General features: G+C 50.2%; 2 protein-coding genes across 3 annotated transcripts; one reads left to right on the top strand and one right to left on the bottom strand.

The window, feature by feature from the left end:
* Positions 1 to 29: 29 nt before the first annotated feature.
* LOC121592155 (xanthine dehydrogenase-like) lies at positions 30 to 5,569 on the bottom strand. Of its 2 annotated transcripts, XM_041913529.1 has the most exons (7): positions 5,311 to 5,569; positions 5,053 to 5,225; positions 4,097 to 4,973; positions 3,769 to 4,019; positions 2,507 to 3,344; positions 896 to 2,317; positions 30 to 809 (listed from the first exon to the last, which is right to left on the bottom strand). In XM_041913529.1, exons 1-7 carry the CDS (start codon positions 5,348 to 5,350, stop codon positions 739 to 741), a joined length of 3,672 nt encoding a protein of 1,223 aa, XP_041769463.1. In that variant the 5' UTR covers positions 5,351 to 5,569; the 3' UTR covers positions 30 to 738. The 2 variants fall into 2 exon arrangements, with proteins under 2 accessions (XP_041769463.1, XP_041769462.1); XM_041913528.1 differs by having other exon boundaries at positions 896 to 3,344.
* Positions 5,570 to 5,795: 226 nt separating this feature from the next.
* On the top strand, positions 5,796 to 11,100 carry LOC121592156 (xanthine dehydrogenase-like). The gene is made up of 6 exons (XM_041913530.1): positions 5,796 to 5,959; positions 6,761 to 6,933; positions 7,008 to 7,881; positions 7,955 to 10,020; positions 10,089 to 10,677; positions 10,754 to 11,100. Exons 1-6 carry the CDS (start codon positions 5,914 to 5,916, stop codon positions 10,822 to 10,824), a joined length of 3,819 nt encoding a protein of 1,272 aa, XP_041769464.1. The 5' UTR covers positions 5,796 to 5,913; the 3' UTR covers positions 10,825 to 11,100.
* The last annotated feature ends 580 nt before the right edge of the window (positions 11,101 to 11,680 follow it).

Raw genomic sequence — 11,680 nt, 5'->3', positions numbered from 1 at the left:
AACAAGCGACGTATGTTTGAGATGACGTATGACATGAACGTAGGAACTGCGCATACCGAGCATGTGCTCTAACAGTGTTTACCAGACATTTTGTGTTGTTTCGCAATTATTTTTGTGTCGGTCTAGTAGGGCCTAGTAGGCTTTGATTTTATTTTCAATACGTCTGACAATTATTTTGTTTTTTTTTTTCTATTCTCTTACACTTACAGTAAGATCTCTGTAAGATGCCATCTTTAAGATAGTTCTCGTGTAGTTTCTTTTAGATGAACCGGACAGCCTGGTCAACTTCCATACATTTTTATCACTTGAAATCTACAAATCTACATAAGGCGAATTTTTCTAAGGCTTAGGTACTTTCAAAATTGACCTTAGAGAGATTTCACTTCACAATCTACTTATATTAATGGATTCTTGATAGCTGTGTGTGTACTCACTATATAAGGGACACGGTCCATAACGGGCTTAACACCATGACGTGCGAGTTGACGACTGTACCAAGCGGTCCTAAAATAGTCAGACGCATTTTTTTCTTGTAATTGAGCCATCTGGACATTGAGTTGTGAATTTCTAACCGAAAAAGTTCACTTAAGAGTTCAAATTTACCTAGAATCAAATCGAAATATGAATAGAATAAGCTTGATCGTTATGCCTACTTATAATTAAAAGTTATGCTTAATGACCCCCTTGCGACCTCGGGGTCCTAAGTAGGCGCTTAGTTTGTGGTTGATTCGCTCTTATTCAGTGCAGCACAAACTGATCGATGGTGGTCCCCGTCAGAGCAAGTACCTTTTCCGGTGTACATGACGTAGCTGCAAAAGAAGGAATCGTTATAATTATTTAAAAAAGGAAGAAGAATTTCTTGGGCATACATCTAACCATAAATATCATCACCTACCAATTTCTAACCACTCAATCGGCAGTCCAGCATCGCGCCGTGCCGAAGCTAGTGCATACCGCAGAGCGAACTGGACGGTAACTCCCAAGTTGAATGCCGGTTCTCCCGTTGTCTTCGACCGAAGTACACCCGCTGGGTTCGAGCTCTTCTGCAGCAACCGAACGCGCATATCTACCGGAATGTCACGCGCACTCGGCGGCTTGTAGTTCCACGTGCGGTAGTTGCTAAGTGCGCCTGTACTCCGATCATACCGCAGCTCCTCGAGCAGATGAAACCCGACCGCCATCACGAAAGCGCCCTCGATCTGCCCAATATCCAATAGAGGGTTCATGCTCTCGCCCGTATCCTCCAGAATGTCCACACGCTGCAGCTGTACCTGCCCGGTAAGTACGTCCACCTCTAGCTCGACTGCACACAGTGCCCACACGGTGTATCCACGTAGATCCGTCTGCTTGGCGTTGTAAGAAGCGGTTAGATCAATCCGTCGCTGGTAGCACATTTGCACGATCGCTTCCCATGGAGCGGTTCGATTATCTTCCCGCACGGGACGAATGCGTTCGAGCAGAGTTTCACAGGCACGCCGGGCCGAGTACGCCACCACATCCGTGCTGATACTGCCTCCCTCTATGAATGCGTTCGGACTGCCTACAGTCGTGTGTGGCTTTACCGTAACCAACGCCAACGAAATGCCGAGCGTGTGTGCCACCACCTGTGCAACCTTTGTGTTAACACCCTGTCCGATCTCGGCAGTGCCGATCGTGACGGCCACACTCCCATCCACATGATAGATTGACACCCAAGCGTTCATGCCACCAAAATAACGAATCGGATGACCCATCGGAACGATCGCAATTCCTCGCTTTTTCCAACGATTTGTCTCGTTGAAACGATCGACAGCTGCTTTACGTTCCTTGAAGTCAACCTGCTCATAGAATGCTGGCAGTAAGGTGGCCATACTGCTGCCTGGTTCCATGTTGGCAAGTCGAACTGTGAGAGGATCAAGCCCAGTAACGAACGCCACATGCTCCATGATTGTTTCGATGGTGGCAATCGACTCGGCAGTACCGGGCGATCTTAACCAGGTGGTGCTAGGTGAGTCAGTAAGGGCACCGCGCAACCGCAGTCGCCAGCTGTCATCACTGTAGCAGTTACGGAACGCTTCCCGGAACAGCATCGTCATCGCTTCGTACTGGGACACACCCTCATCCTCGTAGTAGGTGTTGGAAAGCCGAACGATGCGTCCATCCATCGGACGTACGTCCACTTCGTACTCGCACTGTCCTCCGATACGCTTACCGATTGCCTTCATCGTAGTCTCGAATGGGAGTACCATCCTTACGGGACGTCGGGTACGATAGGCGGCCAGGGCACACGCACTGGCAACCCATGCTCCGCGGGACAGTTTTCCTCCAAACGATCCACCTACAGGGCGAACAATAACGCGAATATTACACTGGCGCCAGTTAAGTGACTTTGCGATCGCGTTTTGGACCATGTGACTCGATTGGGTAGCACTATACACATCCATCCCGGTCCCGTCCTCCGATGGGATGCAAAGACAAGTCTGAGGCTCTAGCGTGAAGTGTGCTTGACTGCGAAAGTGACACTTGCCCGTAACCTTCACGGTGTTGACAGTACTGCCCGCCCGGTTGTACGATCGACCCACTACGTCCGGTTCTAGCGTCAGGATACGATGGCTTGAAGTGCCATGGGCGAGCACATCATCCACCGTGGGAAGTATCGGCTCATCATTGGACTCTCCGTACGTCATCTTCACCATTGTCGCGGCTTCTGTAGCACACTCGAACGACTCAGCCACCACAATACCAACCGGCTGACCGTGGTACAGTACGTTACCACTACACAGAATCTCCTCGGGCACATCGCGAAATGGGAAGGCCGTGTTGAAACCTCCAACAAGTGAGGCAAAATTATTCTTCCCTGGGATATCTTTGGCAGAATAGAATGCCACAACACCCGGCATTGCGAGAGCGGGCGATGGATCAATTGAAAGAATCTGACGATGCACTACGTTTGCCAGTACGAAAGCGGCGTGCAGCTCGTCCGGACGACTTGGAAGATCGTTGACGTAGATCGCTTCACCGGCCGTCTGGTGGAACGCTTCCAACTTGGGCAGTGCTTGCGTAAGCGGCCAGTTTGAGGGATACGTATCGAAGGACTGAGCGCCGCTGGAAATGGGACGCTGCATTTTCGATCCACCCGAGCGGACTATCGGGTTGGCTACGCGACGATCACGTGGCGCAATATGAAGGACGAAACGGTACAGTAAACCTACTGCTACCTGGCGACGGTATGATGCATCTGCGGCTGGTTCCGTTGGTCCACCGGCTAGCTCGGCGTTCAGTACGGCAAGCGTTTCCTGCAGCATCACGTTGTTGAACGGGTTCTTGCCGGCGAGGTACTGCTCCGTGCGGGTTGCACGAGAAAACTGTGTCGAAGAAGATAAGGAGATCAAGGGTTACAATGAGACTTGTAATATACGACTTCGGAGAAGACGAATTATACTTATATCTATATTCGATTTCTTCTTAGTTGGATCTGCGAATACAAGATCACAGACATAGCTTACACAGCACGGCGATCAAATGATGCCATAATGCAACAGTCACGGATGCTCCATAGCAAAGCAAACCAAACCTTCCCATGTGTTTGGAAAATATATCAAATCTGATAAAATAAGACATAACGTTCATCGCGAGATCTATCAACCAAAACCGAATGAATAAAACAAATCGTTCTCGGTTCAATCTGTTACCAGAGCTTCTTTAACGATTCCTTTCACTTACTAAAACACCTCAACCCTCACAACATTGGCGAATGGCATAAAACAATACCAGCAAAACCATACCCACCTTCGGTCCGATGCCGCCGAAGCAAAGACACGCTTGCTCGACGTTAATTTTGCGTGCGCACAGGCGCAACAGAAAGGCGGCGTTGACATGGGCGCTCGCGTTCTGCGCCCTTGCCGCTACCTTGTACGAGCGAAACACGCACCGGTCCGAGTCGAGCGGGGGAAGCGTTATGTTCAGCAGCACCCGTCTGTGCATGTTGTAGCTGAGAAACTGGCCGGGCAGCAGCTTTTCCATCGCACCACTGGGGGAAGCTGGAAAGAAAAGGAGTAGCAAAAAAGTGAACACAGTGAAAGAGGAGTTGCCTGATTATTTTCTCTGCTCCGCTTACCAATCGTCATCTCGACACCGATCGATTCGAACAAAACGAACAGATCGGATGGAAACTCGGGATGACGATGTTTGAGCGTTAGATTCCCGGCGATCGTCCCGACGTGCCGCACTGCGGGATGTGCGACCTCTTCCACATGACGTGCCAGCTCGCCACAGTACGTAAAGCGCCGATCGGCTCTGGCCGCCTCTCGCAATATCTCAATCAGCTCACTGAGCGTCACATTCGCACCGACGATCACCGAACTTCCGATCCAGTAGTTGCGCAGTTCCTCCACGTGGCGCACATCTATGAACACTCGCAAGTCTGCGGCTCTCCGGTACACACCGTGACCCGTGTTGCCCGCCACCAGCATGTACGTCCCAGGGCTCACGTCCTCCTCTCGCAGGATGTCAAATATTTCGTCCACTGTGCGCACTCGAAACCACCGACGATCTTGATACATGAACTGCAGCTCAATCGTCTCATCGGAGCAACCCTTGGCGGAACATTCCCGCTCACAACCGATACAGCTCGCCCGGGGTAGATCTTCGATGTCTGAGGCACAGGTGATGCCCATAGCCCGTCGAGCCAGCCTATCCTCGGGCGGTGCATCGACTGCGAATGACTTGAACGCATCCAGAATCGGTCGATAACCGGTACACCGACAGATGTTCCCTGCCAGTGCCTTCTCAACATCTTCCATCGTGACGCTGCCATTGTTCGCCTCCAGCAGGCTGTACATGCTCATCACCATGCCGGGCGAACAGTACCCACACTGTGTGCCATTGAACTGTGCCAATCGCTCCTGCACCGGATGGTATCCGGTCGCCTTCGACCCGATGCCTTCCACCGTAAGAATGTCCATGCCATGGCAGGAGAACACCGAAAACAGACACTAAAAGAAACGGAAATCAGAACTAGCACAAACACACACCGAACTAGAATGCCGACTGAAGAATTGAAGCACCACTGACCGAGTTCACTGAGAAGGTGATGCGTTGCTTGGTTACCGGATGTGTGTCGACCACGTTCACGATGCACACGCCGCAGCCACCCTCGAAACACATAAACTTGGTACCCGTCAGGTGTGCCTTGGTGCGTATGAAGCGGTTCAGCGACGCATCGATCGGCAGCTCGTCCGGGGTAACTGACCACGACAAGGGGAAAAGGGAAAGGAAAGGCACGAAACATCAGTTTTGTGGATAGAAACAACCGAATTTCGCTTTTCGTACCCTGGTACAGCTTCCCGTTGATGGTGAACTTCACGCGCATGGTGACGCACTGACGACGACGTGGCTATGCGCAGGTTTCACACGGAGTACGCAATGCAAGCGCAAATCCAACACTGACGGGAGAAGACTGCGCACCAACGGTCAGTAGGCTCCAAACGGCAACACGATTGCACGCATCACCGAGCTCACCAAGACGGGGGAAATGAACGGGACTAGTCGTCCTTACACGTTCATTCAACGAGGGGTGTATGTGAAGAAGACAGGGAAAGTGAAAGCTTAGAACATTATATAGAGCAAAGCCCTACATGCGCGTGTGAGGTTTGTGCACATAGAGCATGATGAGTCAGTTGTTATTTTTTGTTCCACCATGAAGCTACCGTTTGAAAGCTATTCGGTGGATCGCCACGCGAATCCGTTCGAAGGCGCACGGTCGGTTGGGTTCGAAGATTTGGAAAAGCAGCGTACCAGTTTCCCAGTTGCTGCGACCGAGTGCACAACGTTTTTCCTGAGGCTGAGAGTGATCAGTACGCTTGGTACTTGCTTATATTACGCCCATTGGCTAGCGTGCGTCCGTGCGTGCGTCCCGTGGCGGGAAAAATCAATATGGACGACGTGGTGCGCTTCACGATTAACGGCCAGCAGTACACGGGTAAGGGAAGCGAAGTGGACGTGTGATCGAGTTTCAAATGGGCGTGATTTGATCCGCAGCACCGTGCGTCTTTGGAATGTCGGAATGTGTGAGCCGGACAGTTGGGAAATATGATAATGGTGTCGAGAAGACTTATGAGTTTTGATCAGTGAAGTAATGAAGTGCAACGATGGTAGTTTTGGAATGAAACAAATAGTTGTAGCTTTAGATGTATGTAATTTTTGGATGCATCTTGGTGACTATTTCGACGTTGAGAGCTTCAATATTGAAGCAATCAGAGTGATAAGATGTAAAAGTCATAGAGAAAGCGTTATCGTGTGAAAGAGAAACCTATACGTAACCACTCTTACGTTAATAGAGCAATCTGTAGCTTAATACTCGCAGTCATAGGAAGATTCCGACATGTGATGTGCTGTTCATGATGGCTGCGCGTACATTATCATTGTTGGAAGCTTTCGCATAATTTCTTGCTTGAATGAGGCTGTAAAATCGATCGTTGAAGGTTGCTACAATGTTAACGTATACCATCGGAGCGCTTAATCGGCGGTATTTGTTAAATGGGGCTTTAAAAATCACCTATTCGACTCGCAAACCCACAAACCGTAACGGTTGGCTCGTGTCTGGCCGTAAAAGTTGGATATTTCTTGACCATAAAATCAACAGCACTGACGCCTGAAGGGGAATTTACTTTTCCTTTTTCTTTACGATCATTACGGTGCTCTTTATTGGATACAAAGACCAAGTTGATGCGCTATATGTTTGATTATTGAACTATTCCTTGTTTTGGCTATCTCGTTCTAGTACGCGCCTCGACCGTTCCGGTGGACACATCGCTAAACACGTTCATCCGCGATCATGCCCATCTAAAAGGGACCAAGTTTATGTGCCGGGAGGGTGGTTGTGGCGCCTGTGTCGTTACCGTGTCGGACTATCATCCGGCCACGCGCGAACGTCGTTCGTGGGCAGCAAATTCGGTAACTAGTTTGATTTGCTTGAATGCCATCAAGCGTAACGTTATAATTCTATTAATTTACGTACCTCCTAAAAGTGCCTAGTATCGGTGTTCTCCTGCGATGGAAAGGATATTGTTACAATTGAGGGAATCGGTGGGTATAGGAAAGGTTCCTACCATCCCATCCAGCGCCGGCTGGCAGAGTACGGTGGCTCACAGTGTGGATACTGTTCTCCGGGTATGGTGATGAGCATGTACAGCTTGCTTGCCTCCCGAAAGCACGGCCAACAGCAGCAAGCTGAGGAAGGAACAGTTGAGCCTGCGCTGACAGCGGCACAGATCGAACAGGCCTTCGATGGGAATATATGTCGTTGTACCGGGTATCGTCCGATCCTGGATGCTTTCAAATCGTTCGCAAACGATCAAGATCAAGAGCCACCGATTGTGGACATTGAGGATTTGGTGGCCAGCACGCCAACGGCTGGAGCTACGGGAAAGGGTTCTGTCTCACCATCAAAATGTCTCAAGTTTGCCGATGGACGAAAGTGGTTTAAAGTGTTGACGCTCTCGGAAGCCTTCGATGTGCTGCAAACGATCGGCAACAGCGAACCGTACACCTTCGTCAGCGGGAATACGGCGCATGGAGTGTATAGACGTTCCGATCGGTTGAAGGTGTTCATAGACGTAAGCGCAGTAGAGGAGCTTCATCGGTACACGGTTGATGAAGATCTTGTGGTGGGAGCTAGCATACGTTTGACCGAGTTTATTGCACTGCTAGAGCAAACGGCAGAAGCACATCTAAACTTTACTTACTGTATACCGATGGCAAAGCACATCAGAAAGGTGGCTAATCTGCCCGTACGCAATGTCGGTACGATCGGGGGCAATCTGATGATCAAGCATCAGCATCCCGAGTTTCCTTCGGATTTATTTCTATTGCTAGAAACTGTAGGCGCCAAGCTGACTGTTCGTAAGTATCCCGAGATGATCCTTAATGTTTAGAATCTGAATGTACTTATTCCCTTGTTTATCAACCTTTTTAGTGTCCTCCACTGACAGCGATCCTCTCGTCGTATCACCACTCGAATTCCTAAAGCTCAACATGCACAAATGCATCCTAGCATCCATTCGACTTCCACCCCACGATCACGTTAGCACGACGTTACGATCGTACAAAATTATGCCCGTTGCCCAGAACTCCCGAGCCTACGTGAATGCCGGCTTCCTGCTACAACTGTGTCCCGATCGCAAGCTCTGCACCTCCATCCGCATCTGCTACGGTGGCATCAATCCTGCCTTTGTGCATGCGCAACAAACGGAAAGCTTCCTCACCGGCATGCCCCTCTTCCTTGACAGCACACTCTCCCAGGCGTTGAAGGCTCTGGAGCGTGAGCTAAAACCCGACTGGATACTTCCCGATGCATCTCCAACCTATCGCAAACAGCTCGCTCTTGCCGCCTTTTATCGCTTTGTGCTCAGTGTGCATCCCGCCGTTGGTCGAACGTATCGCAGCGGTATGGAACCGATCGAACGGCCGCTCGTCTCAAGCGGTCGGCAAACGTACGACACCTACCAGAAACGGTGGCCACTCACGCAAAGTATACCGAAGCTGGAAGGGTTGGCGCAGTGTTCCGGTGAGGCAGAGTACATTAACGATATGCCGGTGCTGCCGAACGAACTACACGGTGCGCTGATACTCTCGAACGAGATCCGGGGAAAGATCGTGACGATTGATGCATCTGAAGCGCTTGCTCTTCCCGGGGTGAGGGCGTTCTTCTGCGCGCAAGATATTCCAGGATTCAATAACTTTATGCCACTGGAGATGGGTTCCCCGGAGGTGGAGGAGATCTTTTGCAGCGGGGAGGTACAGTTCGCCGGACAGGTAGTTGGGATGATCTGTGCAGATAGTTTCGAGCTGGCCAATGCTGCCGTGGCGAAGGTTCGGATTGAGTATAAACCGGCCAGCAATAGAATCATTCTGCCGACCGTGCAGGACGTGGTGGACGCACTGGACTATAGTCGTGTTAGCGATCAACCATACGATCGTCACGGTGTCCGGTATCATCTTGCCAAGGAAGGTCCGTACAGCGTCAGTGGCCGGTTCGATCTGCGCGGTCAGTACCATGGGCAGCTCGAGACGCAAATCGCCCTTTGCGTTCCGCACGCTGGCTCGATGGACGTGTACTGTGCGACCCAGTGGCTGGATCACGTGCAGATCGCCATCTCCCAAGCGCTGCAGGTTCGTGAAAGCTCACTAAACCTTACAGTTCGGCGCGTTGGGGGTGCGTACGGTGCGAAGCTAACGCGAGCGACTCAGATCGCCTGTGCCTGTGCAGTGGCCGCCTACCGAACTGGAGCCCCCGTTCGGATGATCCTTCCGCTCGAGACGTCAATGTCCGGTTCGGGCAAGCGGTGCGGAAGTGTCAGCGAGTATGAGGTGTCGTTTGACGCGAGCGGACGCATCAGCCGGCTGTCGCACACCTTCATACACGATGCTGGGGCCACGCTGAACGTGATGCTCGGCGCGATAACGAGCGATATGTTTAAAAACTGCTACCGAACGGACTACTGGAAGCTGCGCACAAAGATCGCTCGCACGGACGCTCCACCAAACACGTGGGCCCGGGCTCCGGGCTCGTCCGAAGGTATCGCAATGGCGGAAAACATCATGGAGCACATTGCGCACCAGACAGGGCTGGATGCGGTGGACGTGCGGATGGCAAACATTTCGCGCGAGAACAAGATGCACACGCTGCTGCCACGCTTCCGGCGTCAGGTGGAGTACGACGAGCGTAGACGACAGATTGACCAATTTAATGGGGAAAATCGGTGGCGCAAGCGGGGTATCGCGATCATGCCCATGCAGTACCCGCTGGAGCTGAACTCGATGAAGAAAGCGATGCTGTCGGTGTACAGTGACGATGGTACGGTGACGATCGTGCACGGTGGCATCGAGATGGGACAAGGCATTAACACGAAGGTAGCGCAGGTGGCGGCCCATCTGCTGGGCATACCGATCGAGAAGATTGTCGTACAGCCGACGGACAGTTTGCTGAATGCCAACTCGAATGGTTCCCAGCATACGCAGGCAACGGATAGTGTCGCTTTCGTAAGTGTCCAGAAATGGATTTTCGTGTGGAATTGTGATTTTTTATGTGTGACACTTTTCTTCCACAGGCTGTCAAACGATGCTGCGAGATGCTGCTCGAACGACTCCGCCCTTACCGTACGCTGCTGCGGCGCACTAGCTGGGAAGAGATGGTACGCAATGCCGCCATGGACGACGTGGATATGCAAGTCTCGTTTTACGCCACTCCGACCGATATGCGCACTTACACCATCTGGGGACTGGCGTGTGGTGAGATTGAGCTAGATGTACTCACCGGGCAGGTGCTTGTACGACGGGTAGACATACTGGAGGATGTGGGTGAAAGCATAAACCCCGGCATCGATGTTGGCCAAATCGAAGGTGCGTTCGTGATGGGGTTGGGCTACTATCTGACCGAAACGCTGGTGTATGATCCGAAAAATGGTGCGCTGGTGAACGATCGTACCTGGAACTACAAGATGCCGGGCCATCGGGACATTCCCGTTGACTTCCGGGTGTCGTTTTTGAGCAAGAGCTCCAACGCTGGTGGCGTCCTGCGCTCCAAGGCCACCGGGGAGCCGGCCTTTTCGCTAAGTCCGGTGATCGTTTACGCCGTGCGGAATGCTTTGCGGGCGGCAAGACGAGATGCAGGCCTACCGGACATTTGGTTGCCTATGGGTTAGTACATATTGTAGGTTTTTTGCTATTGTGTATTTAATTAAAATCTTCATTCTTGCTTTTCAACTACTTGTAGGTAGTGGCATGACGCCGGAGAAAATATTTGCCCTGTTGGAGAGTTCCATCGAACAGTACAAATACGAATGAAGTGCAAGGTGCTGTAATCTTGCAGGGCAGCATCGTGGCTTCATTGGCGATTGCTGTACATATAAAACACTGTAAAAATCTGTGGCATACTTACTAATTACTAGGTATAATCAACCCAAAGTATAATATATCATTTGCTATACCAAACGACGCAAATAAAGTACGCTAAGATTGGCAAATAATTATGTTTTTTCATAAAATGAAGAAATAAATTGTTTGACATTAGCTAACTTTATAAAGTTCCGAAAATATTTGCAATTCTTATTTTAAGGTTTAAATAGTAAAGAGTGTCTTTCCTACTTCATTAGTCGAGAGATAAAATTATAAATGATCATGCTTCTGAATTTGAAGGCAATCAGATTTCAAATAAAAGTACTTAAAGTGTTTTTTATGTGTTTCCAGAGTTGTGGGACACTTTCTTAACTGTTTCTTATCGGAATGTTTTAGTGTCTTTTCTAAAAATGTGCAGTAGAGTTCATTTTCCGTCGTATATAATTCATTTTCCCTATGAAAGAGTCAAGTTACATGTCAAACGCCAAGTCAAGCGTGAGAAATCGTAGTATCCCAAGAAACATACGAAAAGATGGACCTATCAGGAACTTATGGAATTGATGGGTACTGTGGTGATCATACCACATATCACGAACCCGTAAGGCGCTACGTTTTTGTAGCCAGCATTGTATCCCCGGTAGTGGAATCGTGACGTTATTCTAGCGTCCGCTAGTTGGCACCAGAAAGATTGGGAATATTGAGTAACGCTCAAAGCACTAGAAAAGCCGAAGGGACCGACAGCGAAGGGACCGAGTAATAAAGATTAACCTTAGTAAAGATTAGCGAATCAGGGATAAACGATCGC

Source organism: Anopheles merus, chromosome 2L, assembly GCF_017562075.2.
Source record: "Anopheles merus strain MAF chromosome 2L, AmerM5.1, whole genome shotgun sequence".
Classification (NCBI taxonomy): Eukaryota; Metazoa; Arthropoda; class Insecta; order Diptera; family Culicidae; genus Anopheles; species Anopheles merus.
Note: the sequence above shows the minus strand (reverse complement) of the source record. Positions and strands in the feature narration are given on the sequence as shown.